We start from the raw sequence: 22,353 nt of genomic DNA, 5'->3' as shown, positions 1-22,353 counted from the left end.
AGCTGGGATTACAGGCGCCCACCACCATGCCCGGCTAATTTTTTGTATTTTTAGTAGAGATGTGGTTTCACCATCTTGGCCAGGCTGATCTTGAACTCCTGACCTTGTGATCCACCCACCTTGTCCTCCCAAAGCGTTGAGATTACAGGCGTGAGCCACTGTGCCTGGCCAGCAGCAGCATTCTTAAGCTATATTTTCTTCTGTGCACTTCAGGAGTATGCTCCAAATAGTCTCCCAATAGCTCTGCTCTTGCATTCATCACAGCTAAACTACCCACTATTTCTGAATGTGAATTTGTCCAGTTGGAGAGAGGCTTACAGGGAGTTTGCAAGGTAGAAGGCAGCCCATTACAATGATTCCCAAAGAAATGGGTTTTGGAGTCAATACAAGCGGTTGAACCAGAAAGCTTGCCATTTATTGTCTCTGTGACCTTCAGTCTCCTCATTCACGAAAAGGAAAAGTAACAGCACCTGTGTCAAAAGGGGCTGGGATGCTTAAATGAAATGTTATATGTAAAATACATAGCACAGTCCCTAGCATACAATAGATGCTTCATAACCATCAGCTGATATTATTACATCTAATTTGTCTATTTTAAAGTACATGAAAATGTTCTGCAAATAATGTAAGAATTATAATTATGTAGATGTTGGAGTAAAAAGTATAGGTAAAAAGAGGTATTTACTTTAAGATTGTACTCTCTGGTGACTGCGTTGGTAACAGTCCTATTGGAATCAGTCTTAGTAATAATTAACCTTAAAGCTCAACAGTGCCCAGCGTTCAGGAACCGATGCTTAGTCTACTGTATATCACTGTGGGTCTAAAAATCTCCACCTTTAAGTCAACTCAGGTCTCTTCAACATACTTTAAAGGACTTTAATAAAAGTTAAATATTTAACACTACTTTGTTGAATCAGTGAATTCATGGATGTGTATTATAGTACATACATTTGAAATGTCTCATAAGCAAATTCAATGTGAAAAATTAAAGAACTATTTATAACTCTCTTCAGCTTTTACTACCAACAAACCTTTTCTTTGTTCAAATTATGACTACATTTTAAAAAGTGGTAGACATTAAAATTTATTAAGTCTGAAGGCTTTACAAAATGAGAAAACACAGAGGTTTCTACTTACTAGGGGAAACTGCTTTGGTTAATCATTAGCGATGTTCAATTATTTACTTTAGTTAGAGTCACTGATAAGTCTGCTTGCCATTAATGAAAACTGCACTTCTAACAGGAATGCACATCACCAAATTTTATGGTCTGTAAAAAGGAAAATACCACAAGGAGAAACAGAATCTACTAATGAAAGTGGTAAGGTCAGGTTGAAAACCATGCCAGATTGTTAATCCCCCAGAATTCACATCCAGATCAGAATTCTGATTCAAAATTGAACTAAATTTAGCTGAAGAAAATAGAATCAAATGGCATTCAAGAGATTTACTGAATACCTGCTCTGTACTAGTTATTAGATCACTTAATAATCATAGTTGAATTATAAAATGTGGGTCACTGAAATCGAAGTATCCTGGATTAAAGAGTTAAATGCAAAGGGAGTGCTCCAGGAGGCGACGGGGCCGAATTCACCAGCGGCCTGGGCAGTAGTCAAAGGCCCAGCACGTCCTGGGTGCCGTGGTGCGGGCAGTGAACGCGCGCCAGGCCGGATGGGCCCATGCCGGGCGCCAGAACTGTACCGGGCTCCATTCCCGTTGTTAGGGCTTCAGGTCGACCCCAGCACTGGGCTGCTCATCGCTGCAGGCGGAGGAGGCGCCGCCAAGGCAGGCATAAAGAATGGCGTGCACTTTCTGCAGCTAGAGCGGATTAATGGGCGCTTGAGTGCCTCCTTGCTGCACTCCCATGACACAGAGACACGGGTCACCATGAACTTGGCACTGGCTGGTGACATCCTTGCTGCAGGGCAGGATGCCCACTGTCAGCTCCTGCGCTTCCAGGCCCATCAACAGAAGGTCAACAAGGCAGAGAAGGCAGGTTCCAAGAAGCAGGGGCCTCGACAAAGGAAGGGAGCAGCCCCAGCAGAGAAGAAATGTGGAAACCCAGCACGAGGGGCTAGAACTCAAGGTAGAGAATTTGCAGGCAGTGCAGACAGACTTCAGCTCTGATCCACTGCAGAAAGTTGTGTGCTTCAACCACGATAATACCCTGCTTGCCACTGGAGGGACAGATGGCTACGTTCGTGTCTGGAAGGTACCAGGGCTGGAGAAGGTTCTGGAGTTCAAAGCCCACGAAGGGGAGTTTGAAGACCTGGCTTTAGGGCCTGATGTCAAGTTGGTAACCGTGGCAGAAGGATCAGCTGGTGACACAGCTGCACTGGCAAGAGAATGGACCCACCGTTTCCAGCACACCTTACCATCGTCAGGCCTGCAGGTTTGGGCAGGTTCCAGACCAGCCTGCTGGGCTGTGACTCTTCACAGTGCAAATTCCCCACAAGCGCCTGAGCCAGCCCGCTCCCTGCTACCTCACAGCCTGGGATGGCTCCAACTTCTTGCCCCTTCGCACCAAGTCCTGTGGCCATGAAGTCATCTCCTGCCTCAATGTCAGTGAGTCTGGCACCTTCCTAGGCCTGGGCATGGTCACTGGCTCTGTTGCCATCTACATAGCTTTCTCTCTCCAGTGCCTGTACTACGTGAGGGAGGCCCATGGCATTATGGTGACAGATGTGGCCTTTCTACCTGAGAAGGGTCGTGGTCCAGAGCTCCTTGGGTCCCATGAAACTGCCCGGTTCTCTGTGGCTGTGGACAGTCATTGCCAGCTGCATCTGCTGCCTTCATTGCAGAGTGTTCCTGTGAGGCTCCTGCTCCTGCTGTGTGTCGGGCTTATCGTTGTGACCATCCTGCTGCTCCAGAGTGTCTTTCCAGGTTTTCTTTAGCTTCCCTGCTTCCTGGGAATCAGGAGCCTGGACACTGCCATCTCTAGAGCAGAGTGGAGGCCTGGATTCCCTTTGCTCACTCCATTCAGGTCCACAGCTGAGGTTACCTCTGATAAGATGAATGGGCACTACCTGCCCTTCTAGTGAAAAGGCTTGGTCGTGGCCCTGCGTGACTCTGGGTGCCAGGAACCCTGCCTTCATCATCTGTGGATCCATCCAGAACAGCGGTGTCTGAAGCCCAGGCCATACTCCCTGCCTCCTGCCTTCTGCCTACTAGAGGCTTGAGAGTTGAGTTTGTCCTTTCTCTAGAAACATGTGAAGATGCCCAAGAGCCTGGAGGCACTGCTGTCCTTCCTGCAGAAACAGTTTCTCCTCCTCCCCTCACAGCCTTGTGGCCAGTTCCTCTTCACATGAAGCCCCTGGCATTTGCTGGGGAAGGGACTGGCCTGGTACTTGCTGTTAGGGCAGGAAGGGGCAAAAGGAAGACTTGGGTAGTAATCTGGGGATTCAGATGGGTAGCACTAAGCCAGCCGGCCTAAAGATGTAATAAGTTCCTAGATAGTCTACCCTAACCTCGAGGAAAGGAAAAATGAACCTCAGCCCACTAGGCAGGAAAGGTTGATATTTAACAAACAAGGAAAGAGTGAACTGAGACCCCCCCCCCCCAAAAAAAAGAGTTAAATGAAAGAATACACACGGAAAATAAAAACACTCAATTAGGGGATAGAAACATAGAAGCCCAACTTCAATAATTTTGTTAAATGTTTCTAATAGAATCTGTTGGTTCTGTTTATAATATGATTTTCACAGGTGGAAAAGGGTGGGGTTAGTGGAGAGAATGTAAACAATCTCTTGAAATTGTCTGAAAACTCATGTTTTCTTTTTCAAGGGACAGACTCACATTATTCTTCTCTAACCTGGACATTCCCAATAAACACTATTAAATAGTATAAAGTATCTTATAAATTGACATTAATTTATGATATTTGCTATTGTATCCCAATAACTGAACTTTTCATATATCTGAAGGTCAAGTTTTAACGCTTAACTCTTCATGGAAGAATGCAAAAACAATTTTACAACTTAGACAAGCAAGTCAATTTTAAGTGTCATTATTATACATATTATTGTTACACTATAATAAATGTAATTTAGAAGTACGAGGTCTTGTTTTGAATTCGCAAAATAAGCTGTTTTTATCACAATTAAATCAGTTTTATGGTTGATGTGATAAAATTAGCTCAATCTCATAAGACACAAATAATGTATATAATGATGAGGAAAAAAATCAGTAAATCTCAAATAAAAGTCGCCTCATAGAAGTTTTGGTGTCCATTATTATATGTGTATCGTTTTTACACCTGTATATACATAATGCACATAGATACACACACACACATGCATGCAAATTTTGGCTTGTATTGTATGAAAGCATACATGCCAGTTTCTTCGTTATATTATTGTGATTTGTAAAAATAAAATGTTATCTTTTGGTGGGGTGGGGGAAGTTTATTTCTGATATCCTGTATCTCCCTGTTCTACACCCTTTTCCTGTTTGGATGGCACTTCCTCCCAACTCCTGAAAATCTAGAGCTTATACATTCTAGTTTTTTATTCTCTATATAAACCTGTTTTAAGATTCTTCACTGATGGCATAGGAAATCTTAGCCTGCCTAGGTTTTGTAGATTAAGAAAAGTTGTATAACATCAAAGTGAAGGGGTATAAGGAATAGAGGTGGTATGTCAGATCTCAGACAACTGTAATAACGAGAGGAGAAATAGGACAGCAGTACCAGGGTCTGGAGCTCTTACGTCTACACTAGGCCAGCTATCACTATGTGGACAATTTTAATGCTGCTCCTACCAATCTGCTGAAATAAATACTATAAGAGGAAGCAATGAGGTTACAACTAGGTTCACTTATATGTGATCTAAATACCACCACCAACAGTAACTTGTCCCTTTTTGGTTACTAAAATTAAACCCATTTAGGGGATTCTGAGTGGCCAAGCTTGCCACTAGATTTCTCTTAAAGTCATCTACTTTAAAACTCATCATTAGTCAATGGTAACATTTGTATCCCATGGTTAACAAACTCATTAATCTAAGCATGTCTTCATCAATCATCAAGTCTTCTACTTCTTTTTAGTAATGCAATACCTATGCAATCGTGTTAACTTTTGTGTTACAGTCAGGAGTTTGGGAAGAAAGATGTCAGTCAATGTTCTATTTTGTTATTGTACTTTAAGTTTCCGAAATCCTCGGAGGAGTAATGCCAGAATTAGACACCATGATCTCGTTAATGTCGATCAAACCAAAACAAGCACATTCATCTGTTAGAGGTCAATTTTTTAAAAATAGCAAAATAGCATAATTTTGTAATACTAGAGTTGGAAGAGACTTTGGGAAATTTAATTACACAACCTTATTCTACAGAGGAGAAAACTAAGTCATAGAGAAGTTCAGCGAAGGTGAAGGAAAAAAAACTACAACAGCAAAGAAAAAGATAATAGACCTATTAGTAGAATTCAAGATTCTCTCTCTCAAGCCAGGTCAGGACTTCTTCTTTCCAGCCCTTCTCTAGGCACAAAAGAAAGAAAACACACACACACTAAAAATTCCCATGTTATCCCCCTGTAGGTTTTTTCCATTTGTCTTCCTGAGGCAATCTGTGCTTTCATCAACCCTATGATACTTTGATAAAGTACATAAACTAAGTCTTATTCGTGATAATCCTTTGCATATAGCATTTAGTAAAAGCCCAGTGATGAGGGTCTAGCTCAATGGTACATCTTGGATGAAAAAAACCCAGGATGAACCACCAGAAAGCAGAGCTCAGGATCAAGTTTAAAAGACAGGGAATGGTGGTAACCATGATTCTCTGTGATCACAGTGATCACAGACCCTCCTAGCCACAGGGTAGGAAAATGTGAATAATCTAGACGTTAACTGAGTTTAGGACCTATACCAGAGTGAAGCTACAGTCAATCAAACAAACTGGGGCCAAGTCAGTTCATCCAGAAAGGGAATTAAGGTTGGGAGCAGGCTTATCCCAGTGACACCATAAGGTTATCACTGTGGTTCCAGGAAAGAGGCCTGCTTCTATCTGCCCTGGCCTCTGTTAACACATGCTGGTTACTAGAGAAAGGCAAATCTCCCCATGAGGTCGCAAACATCACAGAGGTACAGAGACTAAGTAAACTTCATACTGGTAAAGTAAGCCTCCTAACACTAATTATTTTCAATAGTATTTTATTAACTCAGCCTGTTATTTCAGAGAGGTACAACCTTTTATATACTAACAGATAAAAACGAGAAATCCACATTAATTCCACAAATGACCTACTGCTCTTTGAATAATATATTTTTCCTTAAAATTTAACAAGTCATTGATTCCTCATAATTCATAGTTCTTTACTTTTAGGCCAGAGGTAGTATTGTCAGAAACCTAAAATGGAATGGCCCAGAGGGTTGTCATAAGGATTAAATCAGTAATGTTCTTAGAGCCTTGTCTGAAACATTAGTAAGCATTATATAAGCATTCACCATTGCTTTTATTATTGTGATTATGACCCTTTGAAAATCTGATGAAAACTACAGTGGCAAAGTATGTATTATATCTAGGAAAGCCTTAAAAAGGGGAGCAGATTAAATATTATACTGTGTTGGTACATTTCTCTACTGAATGAAACCAATCATATTTTTGGAAGTACAGACAGCTGTATTCTGTACAGCAAACTGCAAATGCCATGGTAACCACTGTTCCTAGGCAATTGTAGAATTATGCGTGTGGTCCACTTTCTATATAATAAATATAAGAGGAAAATGGAGGGGAAAATAAACTGTGACAACCTGTGTAAAAATCTAAAAAGGGGTGTGTTTCTTAAAAATTGCAAATACATACTCTGTTAAAAGAGAGGGTACAACCTTACATACTCTGTGTAAAATCACTAAGATTAAAATGAAGTAAAAGAGCAAAATATGTACCTGTACATTTGATAAGTATATGATAATATGTCATCTTATCTGCTTATAAACCATGATATACATTAGAATATGAAATTGAGTAAAAGATGAATAATGTAAAACATTTAAAAAGTTAAGTCAGTTATTTTAAAACTAACACTCTAGGTATTAAATTTCACTTGCATAATACTAGATGGCAAAGAGTTTCCATTTCTCAATAGTTGAGTATTTGTCTGGACAAAGCAGGATGCAAAATGAGACAAAATTAAAATGCCCAATGAAGATCACTTCTTACAGTGTTTCCAGCCACAATGTAATGTCCGAAACAAAATGATGTGCCATGCCCATAGCCAGGGGAAAAATTGATTGCTGTTGTATATTCATCATTCCAAGCGGCAGTCACACCAAATGTGCCAAATGAAAAATTCTCCAAAAGGTTCTGTGAATTCTATGGGTCAAGATTACTCAATGCTTTTTCCTGACTCTTCTTCCACTTATTCAAATGTAAAATCAGTTTATGAGGCTAATTTGTCAATAAGACCAGAACATCCTTTGGCCATTGATTTTATTAAATGTTCTCTTCATAAACTCTTGGTCAGCAGATACGGTGCAGAAATTAGATTTCTGAACTTAGATTTATCTGAGAATTCTAAGTCACTTTCAATTTAAGTCAATGTAATTGAATTTCTGACTTCCCATTTCACAAATGACAATCTTATTGTAAATGACTATGTACATTTTATATAAGAATATATGTTATATGGGTCATACAAATAAAGCATTATCTATTACATGTCTTGTTACACAAATGGCATTTCAAATCATCAGGAAAAATCATATTTTAAAAATGCTCAAAAACTACCAAGAAATACTGCCAGAAAATTTCTAATGGGAAAGTTTTCTTTTCAAATGAACATTTTCATAGAGGATGGTATATTCACCTTTTTGGAAAAATGACATGAGACTTGAAAAAATGTGAAAGAGGGTGCAGAGAAATTTAGGGATATGAAAGGATACTGCAGCAATAATAGTAAAATATGTGTTCTTCAAAATGTATTCTTTAGATGGAAAAAATAATTTTAGATGCAGAAATATTCTAAGAAAGGTTGGGTTAAATCATTTGCTAACTTGGATCTTTGCTATCTCTGCTAACTTTGAATAGTCTTTGGAAACGGCACAATTAGTTTGTTAAAATTAGCTCAGCAAATCAACAGTCTTTTATGTGAGCATTTTCAGTATGAGCTCTAAAAAACTCACCATCCATATACTTTAATTTGCTAATATTGAGAAATATCTTAGAAGAATGAGGCAAATTATTAAATATAGACAGCCAAAAAGTATAAAATAAACGTGGTTGACAAAATTTTTCCTAAGCTACAGATTTACTGACATCAGTAAACCTTGACTAAGGCAAACATAGTTTCTGTGGCTCTTAAAAGAACAATAAAATGCATTAAAAACTCAAAATGAATAAAATTGCTAATTACAAAATCCCTTTGTCATGTGTTACTGACATTTATCTCTCTAGCTTTATTTACCCACATGAAGAAGCATTTTCTATTTCTCATGCGATGTAACTATTTTCAGTATTTTCTTTCTGCTTTATTAAAAGGTGCTTTGGAGGAAAAAAGTGGAAAAATTAGAATGCTATACTTCTGTCAAACAGCGCACCCTTGTGGTTTATTTTGTATCCTGAACAATAAAAATTAAAGTGTGTCTAAAATTCACATACTTAGAACCAATTTGGTCATACATATTTTTCTTCCAACTTATGTTTTCCTCAACATGCTATCATTTTCAATCACTAAAAATAGTGACATTTTACATTTTCGAATTCAAAACTAAATTGTGAAAATAGATACAAATGTTTATAGTGATAATGACCATCTTTGATTTTAAATTTAAAACAAGCAAGCAGTGAAATAAGTATGATTCACTCATAAATTCATATGTTTTGCTGAATTTCCTGAATATCTGCATCTGGCTATACAAACCGTGCTTTTACTATTTTAAAGTTTATTATTATTTTTTAAAGACTGGGTCTCACCCTGTCACCCAGGCCGGAGTGCAGTGGTGAGATCACAGCTCACTGCAGCTTTGAATGCCTGTGCTCAAGTGATCCTCCCACCTCAGTCTCCTGAGTAGCTGGGACTGCTGCAGGCACACACCACCATGTCTGGCTGATTTATTTTATTTTATTATTTTTTTGTAGAGGCAGGGGTCTTACTTTGTGGCCCAGGCTGGTCTTAAACTCCCTGCTTTTAAGTGATCCTCCCACCTCAGCCTCCCAAAGTGCTGGGATTATAGGCATGAACCACCAAGCCTGGGCTATAAACAATTTTAATTCAAGGATCATTTATACTTATAAGCATTATGCAATGTACAGTATAGTTTAGTTGGACCTTAAGTTTTCAATATAACCTTATCTAAATTCTGGCTTTTCTATAAAAGCTTAACAAATATATTGTTAAGAATTACATGGTCCAATTACCATAAAAGTAAACATAAGCAATCTTTAAGTTATCCAAGTACTTCTGAAAATTTACCAGATATATGAATGACATACTAAAATTTTACGATATAAGTGTGACACATTCTCATTGTATATACTGTACCTGGCTATGAAAGCAGTGATTAATGTTTATTTATCAATTCTCTTGAACACCTACCATGTTACAGAATTTTGCTGGAGAACACAATTCCTGCCCTCTGGGTGGGGAAAAGAAAAAGGCAAAATTTAACAATGCTGCAAGCATTAAGCCATAATACAACCCTAAAGTTTATCTTTAGAGGATGAGGTAAGTAAGTCATGTTATACCCATCAATGTAATATTATTCAATCCTTCAAAAAGGTGAAGCCCTTTATGAACTGCTAAGAATATCCAGAATAAATCATTCCATACCAAAAAGTAAAGTATAAGATGCATGTAGCATATGGCCACCTGAGGAAAAAAAAATATTTAGCATGAATATTGGTTTAAATATGCATACATGATCTCTGGAAAGATACACGAGAAACTGTTAATAGTGGTTGCCTCTGGGCAGGATAACTTGGTTGGGGATAGGGAAGGAGAATTTTTACTGTATTCCTCATTTTACTTTTAGAATAACATATACAACCTATACATAATGCAAATTAAGAGAAAATAAAAAGGGACAAGAGAGACAAATTTAGAGAAAGCAAGGATTATTCTGTGCTGGAATCTTTTGAAAATTCTCCATGAATCTGATAAAAGAATGGACATCCTTTGGATGGGTAAGTAGAAATGAAGAAGATGGAAGTGGGGCCACTCCATTCTGAAAAGACAGAACACAGGATTTTGCATCAGCAACAATAAGTCAAATCTTCTGGTTAGAGATACAAGTATCCTATCCTATCCTATAAATGATGAGGAATTAAAAAGTTTAAAAGTAAAATTGTGATCATTCTGTAGAGGATCTTGAATGCCCAGAAAAATGACAACAAGCTATGCAAAATTTCTGAACTGAGAAGTGATAATTAAGAAATACAAATGCAGCAGCTTGCCACGTTGAGTATTTCAATGACATGGTAAGTATTGGTTTTCTCTTTATACTCTGTCCTGGATTTCTCTACAAAAGATGTCAGCAGAGGGAATAAAAGACATCATGAAGGGAGACTGAATGAAGGATTGGTCTCTAATTAGATGTAAAAAGAAAATCAAAGCTGATCTTGAGATTTTCAGTCTGGTAGAAAAACAGTGATGTTGGTGTTAAATACATCTTCCAGGTAGTGATGAGTCAATAGCAACTGTGAATTCAAATTGCAACTGGAAGAATATTGAGATTAGAATTACGAAGTTGATGTATAGTTTCCTAGGGCTGCCCTAACAAATTACCGTGACTGGGTGGCTAAAAACAACACAAACGTATTCTTCCACAGTTCTAAAGTCCAGAAATCTCAAATCAAGGTGTTGGCAGAGTCATGCTCCCTCTGAAGGCATTAGGGAGAACCCTCCCTTGCCTCTTGCAGCTTCCAGTGACTCCTGGTAATGGTTCGCTGTGGCAGCATAATGCCAATTTCTGCCTCTGTCTTCATACTACCTTCTCTGTGTCGCTCTCCCTGTGTGTCTCCTCTTCTTATAAAGATACCTGTCACTGGATTTGGGCCCACCTCAAATCCAAGATGACTTCATCCCTAGATCCTTAAGTACAACTGCAAAAATTATCTCTCTAAATAAGGTCAGAAACCTAGGTTTTGGAGGGGTTAGAGTTCAGACACACCTTTTGCAAGGAACATTATTCAAACCACTACAGTTGAGAACCATCAGCCCACAAACTCAAAAAAGAAGAGATGTCTTCTCTGAAAGAGTGCACAAATATAGACCAAGGCCATGGATTTAGTGCCTCCAAATTTAGAAAATGAATAAAATAGTGACAAGAAAAAAAAATACAAGAGGGCTGAGATATAAGAAGAGGCTGAAGACCAAGGAAGAAAAAGACAAATCAAGACCAAGGGGGTAATTAATCACATCAAATACATCAAGAAGTTTGTTGCAGAGATGTCTAGGAAGGTATGAATTTGTGTGTGCACTACAGCTTAATCACTATTATTTTTGCCATGAATAAATAAAAAATAGGTTTTCAGCTTCTCTAGGGAAAAACAAATAATTATGGGTTCTACTGAACAATACATCAAAGAACTATCCAGATGTCCAGATCAAAAGAAAAAATAATTAGAAAATTGTACAAAGATGTGTAGTTTCCCAAAGGCAACATACTAAAAAAAAAAGATTACTTAACACAGGGGCAGCAAATGGTCACAGAGCAGAGGGAGAGCTTCAAAAGAAATAGCTTTCAGTGAGGTCACTGGTAGCGCAGCCCAGAATTTTAAGAAACAGACTACTAGAAAGACAACATAGACCTCTTGGGGAACCAAGTACAAAGGAAGTTTACTGAAATAGATTGGATGAGGACAGCTAGAATAAAGATTTGTGAGCATGGGCTAAAGTATATTTCTATATATATTAATATATGCAAAAACATAGCTACTCAAGAGTATAATTTACACTCTTCTATGATCCAACCCTAAAAATGCTACTTCTTATTGCGAATAAATTTAAAAGGGCTACAAGCACAAAACAAAGTCTTTGGGACCCTGACTTGACTCCTGCTTACCATGCTTAATTTCAATCTCTGTTTCTTGCTCATGCCTAGGCAAGCCATAGTGTTCACATTCCTGCATCTCTGAACACGGTTCCTTTGCCTAATGCAATCCCGCACATATTTTAAGAGTGAACTCAAGAATCATCTCTTCTGTGAAGATTCACCTAACTCTCAAGCAGTTACCCTGCAAATTCTTTGTCAGTATATGATTCTATCACTTGACAAAAACATTATCCTCCTGATTTGTGAGATTAGATGAGATTTTATGAGATTTTATACCACAAATACTAAATTAGACAAGAAAATCTTAATAGAAATAAGAAACTTAATGGATCATTTCCCAAGTACTGAGGTTAAGCATTTTCAAAATTCATTTCTATCTCTTTGAGTTGCACATATGATTGTCTATAAACTACATTTAAAACTATGGTTAAGTCAAAGCAGCACAGAAATGTGTATCAGGTGCTTAGGAAGAGTTAATTTACTTTAGCATTGCATTTACTAAGCTCCTGAGGGGGAAACGAAATCTTTCAACTAGATACAAGAAAACTTCTCAGCGTCTCAAGTATCTGCAAATAAAATCTGCTCTCAAAGTTACTTAAATCATTCTGTCTGATTACCAGCAACAATATATACAGTCTCATCTTCAATTATATATACCTAAAAATTCATTTATTTTTCACATGGATAAAGCAAGGAATACGCGGATTGTTTAGTAATGAAAAGTAGTTTGCAAATGGATCTCCACAAAATGGCAAACTCAGGGAAAATTCGAGATTAAAGGTGAGTAATAAGAAACTTTGAGAAAAAGGTACACATAGAACTGTGCTTTGAAGATAAGAGGTAACTGTGATATATTCTATATAAAAAGGCTCATTTTCTTTTTTCACTATGGAGTATCTATGTACTAGGTAGATACCAGGCTATTCCCTGGAGAATCTCAGTCAGGTCAAGAAGATACATGTGGTTAGAAACCCATGAACACAACTCAAAGACTGTGTTACTGTTTAAAAAAGAATTATTCAAAAATAAAGACTGTATTTCCATTCCTATTACATGCACCAAGCAAGAGCCCCTAGTTAGGCCTTAGTAAACCAAGACTTTAGTTTTCGGATATTTTTTCGCCTGAATATGAAAGTTACTTAAAATGGACATTTATCCTTTACTGCATCACAGACCTGTACGTATACAGAAGATCTATTCCTAGTACCAATCTTAGAATGAGCTATTCATCTTATTACAGATTAGTAACTGCTACTAATTACCAACTGTTATAGGACTACTTCTTTCTAGTCTACCTAGAAAGGACAAGTTAGGTAAGAGGAAAAATAAATGGTACCCTGCCTCATCCAAAAAAACAAAATAGAAAACAAAACTACGCACCTTATCTGTCTCATCCACGCTCATGGATTTCATTATACAAGAAGCAGGCCTCTCTTGGATGTGTGCGAGGTCTTGGGGGACACTCTGAGACACTGGCATCGGAGGCAGTGGAGCCCGCCTCTTCTTGGGTGCATCCGATGGCAGGGTGTTGGAAATATATGGTTTGGAAATGGTATTCGACCTCGTAAAAGTCGGGCGGTGCTTATTTACTAGAGGAGTTGCAGGGGCACTGGCAGTCTGGTAAAGAACAACAAAGCCAAAATCTAGTAATTTCAAGATATTAGTAAAAAGCATTAGTAATTAAAAATATTTGAAGAATCTTACAAAATGCAATATAAGAAAATACTTACTTGGTCCCGCTTTTTCTTACTGCGTTGAAAAAAACTGAAAAACCCTTTAGTTTCTTTCTCCTTCATAATATCTAGGTTTTGTGATATTTGGCAGGACTCTAAAATAGAAGAAAAGCATCTTACTTTTGTACGTGAGGCTGACTGTTCAATTCCAAGATTTCTTTCTCTTACTTCCCCTTTGTAAACTTATCTAATGCTAAAAGCTACTAATTGTAGTCTACAAACAAGGCACTCTGCTAAGCACCTTAAATCTTATTAAGTTCTCAAAGCAACAAGCAAATATTGTTCTTATTTCACAAAAGAGGAAACTGAAGCTTAAAAAACTAAGATACATAATCAAGGCGAACACTCAGGAAATGACAGAGCTATACCACAAACTCAGTTTTTTTGATTCAGAGTCTGTGTTCTATACAACATTTCAGAAGCAGAAGTAAAATAGAAAGGACACTTCAAATTAAACAAGATATGAAATTGCTACCACACAGTTTGTTCCTTTATTTTTATTATACTTTGCTCTCACAGCTAAACTACGTGAAATATTTTCTTCTACAAAATGTGAGTCATTATAATTGCTCAGTACTTTGCTAAATGTTTCATAAAAGTTATTTCTTTAATAGGGTGGGTCTCAACTGGGACCAATTTTGCTCCCCCAGAGGACATTTGACAAAGTCTGGGGACAATTTGATTGCTACCACTGGCAATGGGGTTAGGAGACTATGCTGTCGGCATTTACTGGGTAGAGGCCAGTGAGGATTTCCAACATAGTACACTGCAAAAGACAGTCCCCAATGACAGAATTATCTTGTCCCAAATGTTAATACTGCTGAAAATTAGGAAGCCCTACTTTAGTTAGAATGGCAAATGTCAAACCTCAAGGTTGCATACATAATATTTATATAAAATTTTCCAAAAAGCATCTCCTAATATCAACTGAAGGGCCAACAAACAATGACACAGCCAACAGTGCTGGGACTCCCTGGCCCAAACTGGCTCTAAATTCCATTTCCCATTAAAAGAAACCATGATTACTTGAGAATGGTTGATTCTCTGTTGGTATTAAGGAATGTACAAGATAAGCTTGGGACATCTAGCCATACTAGAAAGAATGCTGTCAAAGTCTACCAGGTTGTGTTAAAAGGACTCAGGAACGAACTTGAGATGGTTTCTACCGGTAAAAGGATAATTTGGACATCATAAAAGTAACTCAATAAACTGAAACATGTCACATGTGTTTAATTTCATACATTCATAATGATACTAAAAAAAAAGCCTCGGCCGGGCGCGGTGGCTCAAGCCTGTAATCCCAGCACTTTGGGAGGCCGAGACGGGCGGATCATGAGGTCAGGAGATCGAGGCCATCCTGGCTAACACGGTGAAACCCCGTCTCTACTAAAAATACAAGAAAATTAGCCGGGCGAGGTGGCGGGCGCCTGTAGTCCCAGCTACTCGGGAGGCTGAGGCAGGAGAATGGCGTGAACCCGGGGGAGCGGAGCTTGCAGTGAGCCGAGATCGCGCCACTGCACTCCAGCCTGGGGCACAGAGCAAGACTCCGCGTCAAAAAAAAAAAAAAAAAAAAAAAAAGCCTCTTTGTTCACATTTGTGTTATGCTGGAGAACCAGTCCATTATTTTAAAAACTGATGAGAGGAAATCATCAAACTTTTATTATACCTTTTTCTTTTCTTTTTTATTTATTTATTGAGATGGAGTCTTTTCTTGAATCTCACTCTGTCGCCCAGGCTGGAGCACAGTGGTGTGATCTTGGCTCCCTGCAACCTCCGCATCCTGGGTTCAAGCAATTCTCCTGCCTCGGCCTCCCAAGTAGCTGGGACTACAGGCGTGCGCCCCCATGCCTTGCTAATATTTGTATTTTTAGTAGAGATGGGGTTTCGCCATGTTGGCCAGGCTGGTCTCGAACTCCTGACCTCAGGTGATCCACCCACCGTGGCCTCCCAAAGTGCTGGGATTACAGGCGTGAGCCACCGCATCTGGCCTATTCTACCTTTTTCTGATTGAATTCAACCTCTGTAGCAGTCATATAGCTGACACGGGGAAGCTTGCTTTTTTAGTAATATTGTTTGGAATAGACTTTCACTATTTTTCGACTCCTAATTAACTAAGATGTAGACAAAGATCATTGATGGCTAACATTAGAAAAAAAGAACTTGTCGTTACATGTTTGCTGATGGAAGTACATAGCAACACTTGTGAAGTATTCTTGCCAAAAAAATCTCTTGCCAAAATCTGATCAAGCCTCTAGATTTAACCATCAATTTACAGGAAATAGAGGGGAAATTTACATTGAAATAAAATTTCAATGACATTGGCAATAAGTTAAACACTAAGTGACACCACAGGAGGCAACAGTAAAAATCTGAACGTGGGAAGGTATAAGACAAATGACCTGGTTTCTTCAATAAATGAGTAGCGAATTTTCCTAAGCCTTGGAAAAGCAATGAGTGGTGATCTGTAAAATTCAAAAAATATTTCTTCTACTAAGCAACATATGGATTTTATGGTAAATCACAGTACAATTTCAATAACATTTGAAATAAAATATTGTGTATTAAAATTTGTGAGACATAACTGAAGCTAAACTAAGAGATAAATATATAGTCTTAAATGCTTTTATTTAAAATACCTGTCTAAAAAAAAACCAAAATAAATTATGGCAAAATAGGGACTACTTCAGGAAAGGAAAGCTAGTTAGCACCAAATAAATACAGTAATGCCTCAATAACATATGAAAGGAAAACTATTTTACAAAGTAAAACTTTTAAATCTGATGATTCAAATATTCAATAAGCAGCATACATTCTGCACAATGAGTTTCACAATGCTAGCAACTAATAATAATGAACACGTGCATAGCACTTTATAGTTAAAGTTTTTTGCATGCTTAATATATTTCTTAGAATGACCTTGTGAGGGAAGTATCAAAAGTTATCACTCTAAGCCCCTTTTCTCATTGGAAGATGCTAGCACTTACCCTGCAGGATATAAAAAATATATATATATGAAAGCAGTGGTATTACTCCATTACGCTCTCAGTAACTATAAGTGAACAGAGAATTTTAATAACTTGCACAAAGACGAATAGACATTAAACAGTAGAACTAAAACTGGTCTCCATTTAAAGATTATTTATATTTGTATTTTTGTTTTAGATTTGCCACTATTTCATTTTAAGATGGAATACACCACTTATTGCATATGGATGCACAATTAAATTTAGAACAGTAGATGAAAAATTCATATGGTTGTGCAATATAATAAATACAACCAGAATATTTTTTATATTTATTTTTTATTTTTATTTATTTTTCTGAGACAGTCTCCCTCTGTCACCCAGTCTGGAGTGCACTGGCAGGGTCGTGGCTCACCACAGCCCTGACCTCCCTGGGCTTAGGTGATCCTCCCACCTCAGCCTTCTAAGTAGCTGAGACTACAGGCATGTGCTACCATAACCGGCTAATTTTTGCATTTTTTGTAGAGATGGGGTTTTGCCAGGTTGCCCAGGCTGGTCTGAAATTCCTAGGCTCAAGCAATCTTTCCACCTTGGCCTCCCAAAGTGTTGGAATGATAGGCATGAGCCACCATGCCTGGCCCACATGGTTATTTTTGGTGAAGAAATTTTCAGGTCATCCTCCACACTAGTTAGCCCTTAAGTTTTCACTTAAAGTTCTATATCAGGGATCATAGCAAGTCAGGTTAAACAGTAAGACAAGCAAAGCCTTGAGCTTACTTAGAAAAGCAACTCAAATACTGTAGTTTCCTATTTCTATTTCTAAAAGGCAGGCTAAAAATAATTGCATGGAAACGTCTAAGTTTTCAAAATAGTATCAGAAAAAATAAGGAGGCAAGGGCACTGACAGCATTTGGATTGACCTTGTAGATTCTGATGCTGTAAAGCTTTCTTAATTTTAATATTTCACTCTCTTAAGATTTATCCACAACATTTCATATTCTGAATAAACCACATCCTTCCATTACTGGAAGGGATATTAGAAATCAATACATTCGACAACCTCAAAATGAGGCCAGAAAGTTTATGGAATTTGCTTAGGATTAGGCAGAGTTAGGAGTAAAGGTCAAGTACAAGTAATAAAATGTTGTTGCTAGAAAGAACCACAGAGATCACTATTTCTAATCTCTTATTATTATAGAAGTAGAAGGTGAGATTTCAATAACACATAATATATGCAGTTTGTTAAGGCTTGTTTTTTTAGTAAGCTGGTAATTATTAGGGTAATCAATTATTTGAGACTTTTCTTAATGGGTGAAAGATGATTTCTACAATTTATTATTGGACAATTTTTAATACAGTTTTTCTCTACGAAAGGAATGCATGCCCATTATGTAATTCTGTATTATAAAGAAAATAAATAATAAAAAAAAAATCACCTACCATAACCCTACCACCCAAAGGTAACCACAATTGAAATTTTTTATGTATTTCCTTTTAGCAATTTCATATAAAAGCATTTATTCACCTATTGTGTTAAACACACTTATATGGTATAAAAGCTAATTTCAACGTAAGCATTTTCCATGTTATTACAAAATATTCACAAACAATGACTGCAAAATTTCATATGGTTAATATAACATCATTATTCTGAATTACTGTTCAGTGAAATAATCTGAGATGCTTCCTTGTTACTATGAAGCTATTAGCACTTGTACCCAATAAAGATCCTAGCAAATCATTTTTCCTTGTATGAGAGTAAAGAATATGTTTTCCCACACTGTTAGAATAATTTTTAAACATTTGTTGAAATGAAATTATTACAATTAAATTTGGAAATCAAGGGGAAGGAACCTATAAATTTTTTCAGGAAATAAAACCCAAATATTTTCTAGGTTAAAATCTCTTACAGAATGAACATATTAGTGATGTTAAGAAAAGGTAAAATTAGAAGCTTATTTTCAATATATCCAATTTCAGGTTATAATTTGTTTCTACTGATTCGTACATCTTACCTTGTAAAGATGACTTACTGAAGACAGTAACAGAAGTGGCTACAGAAGGAGGGGTATAAAAGAGGGTAAATTGACTGTGAAGATGATGTTTGTTCAAGTATAAAACATCACTGAGTTGAAAAAGTAGTTTATGGATTATATAAAGCCACAACCTCAGGACAAATTTTGAAGTCCCTATGCAAAGAGTATGTAAATAATTGTCAGCTTCACTAAACTTTTATTTCGCTTAGTGAAACAGATTCATGTTGAATAAATGTTTGCATTTGTCTACTAGACATCATACAAACCAGCATTATCTAAGATCTCCAAACTTTAATACATTACATCATTTCTATAGATTAAAACTGGAAGCTATTTCAAAAATTTTTTGAGTAAGATTGATTCATTTCATAAGCCAACTTATTTTGGTGTTGACCTTAGAAAAAATTTAGCAAGAAACTTCCAAACTTGAATGATAATTAAGACTCAGACAAAATCATAATGAGTCTACAGTAATTCACACTTGATTAGAATAACAACGAATTTACATATAAATTTTTATTTTCTGTTTAAGCCTCAAAGCCATGAAGAATTAAGTTAAATCCTACGCCTCCCCCAAAAAAAATCAGAGAAAGAAAAAATATAAAATGTAGATGATGGCTAAAACGACAAGTTTTAATTCCAATTTCAATAACCGAAATTAAGTTAAATGTTATATTTAACTTGATTTGTATTTATTAACATTTTGTTTTCTTATTCCTAATGCCATGCAATTACTTCTATCTATAGGACCCATTAACTGCCATTATGAACTTGAGAATACCTACATGCAAACACAATGCACAAAAATATACAAATATATACATCCCACTAAATAAATAAAATAGAAGTCTGTCTTACCTCTGTTGACATCCATTGCATATAATTCTCTTAGTCCGAGGTCATTAAGAGATTTTGTCAAGTCGAGGGGCTCCTGTGATTGATAATCTTTCAACAATACTGTATGCAATGGATCAAACTCACATTTGCTACATATAATAGGGGCAAGCTCTTGAAGCGATGCATGTGGACTCACTCTCACTATGGTCTTCTGTGTTTTCTTAAAATTAATCACTACTCTGACAGTTTTCTGAAACACAGATTAAAGCCATACTTGTATCATAATTTACTGAAACAAACATTCTACAATAATGTCTAGAATAATGAGATAACCTACAGTTACACATTCTTTTTTTTTTTTTTTTTTTTTAGACAGAGTTTCGCTCTTTTTGCCCAGGCTGGAGTGCAACGGCGCAATATCGGCTCACCACAACCTCCGCCTCCCGGGTTCAAGCGATTCTCCTGCCTCAGCCTCCCGAGTAGCTGGGATTATAGGCATGCGCCACCACCCCGGCTAATTTTTTTTGTATTTTTAGTAGAGACAGGGTTTCTCCATGTTGGTCAGACTGGTCTTGAACTCCCGACCTCAGGTGATCTACCTGCCTCGGCCTCCCAAAGTGCTGGGATTATAGGCGTGAGCCACCAAACAGTACTTTCCTATTTTGGTGTGAAATTCTCTTTTTGATTAATGTTACTTCCTAAATCCAAAGCAAGTTCTTAGAAGCAAACACATTAGTTTATTTATTAAATAATCCAACCATTCTATAGTAAGATTTTAATTAGATTTTAAACTAAAAAAGAACAAACTAGCCTCATATCTAGTACCACTCATGTTTTCACTTTGTTCCTTAAAATATTTACTTTAAAATTAGCAGATGTACATAGTACAAAATTATGTATATTTTATCCTACCCTTTGAGGAATATTTATCTTTCAAATAATTTCTCTATTGCCTCAATAAAAAAAAGGGGTATTTTGGTTAAGTCACTAAAATTTTGTTTCTGTTTGAAACATTATAAATGAGATAAACCATATGAAAAGCTTAGCAGACTTTCTGGCACATAGTCATTGATCAATAAGAGAACATTGACTATTGTGATTAGCTTTTGTTGTTGTTACTCTTACTACTTTGGCTAATTTTAATATTTTAGTAAAGAATATTAAAATGTCTTCATTAGATATCTAGTACTGATAATTTAAAATTACTGGGAAGATTTTAAGCATCTCATCATGTAATTGAATTAAATCCTGTATGGAACTTAGCTACATGAGACTATACTAAGTGAAATGTACATTTTGCAGGTCCTTAAAGACATTCATTCACAAAACTAAAACCCTTTGTATAATCCCATGCAATAGCATAAATATAACCATTTCCACCTAGAAAAACAGCAGGGATAGGTAATAAACACCTAAACAGAAACAAATGCCTAGACAGAAGGCAGTCCAATATCCTAACACATATTAATAATATTAAATCATATATTGCAGAAAGCAAGTATGTTTTAATATTTTCAAAAACTCAACTTCTTTGAAAAAAGCTTCATAACAACATGAAGAAAATGCAAGAATATGTATATTTAAGTCACATGTAGCAATTTAATATTCAAACTTTTATATATATTATAAAATGAAAATGGTTGATGTTCATAATGAAAGAGTATTTGTTGAAACCCATAAAATTCTACCCTATTGCGTGCAGCAATAAAACAATTTTAATAAGGACTGATGATATTAGAATGATGTGGTTAAAAATTTTTGCATGGAATTTGTACATTAAAGAAAATGGAGTTAATGTGCAGCACACATTAATAGTTTAGAAGTTATTAATTCAAACACAATGAAGAGTGAGAAAAAAAACAAAAACACACACACACAAATAGATGTAAGTTACGACTGCTGCTTACCAAGTACGCAGAAGCTAAAATATTACTTTAAGAAATTCTTAGATGAATTTGCATGAAAAGATTCTAAAACCTTCCTTTACATATAAAATACTTTTTTAAAAAGGAGCTTAAAATACAAATCATTCATAATTGTTACATTCTTAGGCAATCATATTAGATATCATTTTAGAGCACTTAAATCTAAAGTTTTGCCCAAATTCTATTGAATCCAAGGATCAATAACCAACTGAATCCTAAACACAGTGGCCTGGAAAAACATAATACCTATGTTCACATCAAATTTGATCAGGAAAGTCCATTTTCATTTCACTTACAATGAGCTGCTAATGACTGAAAAATCAACTTAATATTTTAGCCATAAGATACCAAAAGATATAATGGAATTCTTACCTCTGGTATTATAGGTGTAGGTTTTTTCTTATCCAACATTTTTGGCTTTAAAATTACCTTCTCTACCTCCAACATTCCTATTGGTGTGTTTGGTTTAAATTTAATGTGGTTCTGTTCAGCTGACAACAGATCGATTGTGTAACTTGATGGATTTAAGTGATACTGTGCACAAAGGAATATCAACAAGTCCATCATAGGTTTACTGTAAAACAAGAGTATTTCATTACCTGTTATTATTTTGAGGATTTTCTTAGAATGCTTGTCTTCAATAGATAAACAAGGCTACAAAATCGTATTTGGAAAAGCAGCTTAAAATTTGAGCTATAGGCCAAGCTACAGGCCAAGGCAGGAGGACCGCTTGAGCCCAGGAGTTGGAGACCAGCCTAGGCAACATGGCAAGACCCTGTCTCTACAAAAAATTTTTAAAAATAACCTGCTGTGGTGGTACGTGCCTATGGTCCCACCTACGCAGGAGGTGGAGGCCAGAGAACAACATGAGCCC

At 36.7% G+C, this 22,353-nt stretch overlaps 1 protein-coding gene and 1 pseudogene across 9 annotated transcripts in view; one reads left to right on the top strand and one right to left on the bottom strand.

Annotated features, from left to right (window-relative positions):
* COBLL1 (cordon-bleu WH2 repeat protein like 1) overlaps positions 1-22,353 on the bottom strand; it is a 198,987-nt gene that overhangs the window by 63,070 nt on the left and 113,564 nt on the right. For 6 of the 8 annotated variants that reach the window (XM_050752919.1, XM_050752917.1, XM_050752916.1 and 3 more), the window contains 5 exons: positions 21,852-22,053; positions 19,576-19,804; positions 18,697-18,735; positions 13,716-13,813; positions 13,366-13,602 (listed from right to left, as the gene is read on the bottom strand). In XM_050752919.1, coding sequence (XP_050608876.1) covers positions 13,366-13,602; positions 13,716-13,813; positions 18,697-18,735; positions 19,576-19,804; positions 21,852-22,053 — 805 coding nt within the window. The remainder of the gene's footprint in view (positions 1-13,365; positions 13,603-13,715; positions 13,814-18,696; positions 18,736-19,575; positions 19,805-21,851; positions 22,054-22,353) is intronic. The other 2 variants (XM_050752918.1, XM_050752922.1) reach the window with 1 other exon arrangement.
* LOC126933203 (prolactin regulatory element-binding protein-like) lies at positions 1,670-3,550 on the top strand (annotated as a pseudogene). Its single transcript, XR_007718454.1, has one exon. The product of XR_007718454.1 is annotated as a prolactin regulatory element-binding protein-like (transcript).

This window comes from Macaca thibetana, chromosome 12 (assembly GCF_024542745.1).
Source record: "Macaca thibetana thibetana isolate TM-01 chromosome 12, ASM2454274v1, whole genome shotgun sequence".
Lineage (NCBI taxonomy): Eukaryota > Metazoa > Chordata > Mammalia > Primates > Cercopithecidae > Macaca > Macaca thibetana.
This window is presented reverse-complemented; position numbering and strand designations above follow the sequence as displayed.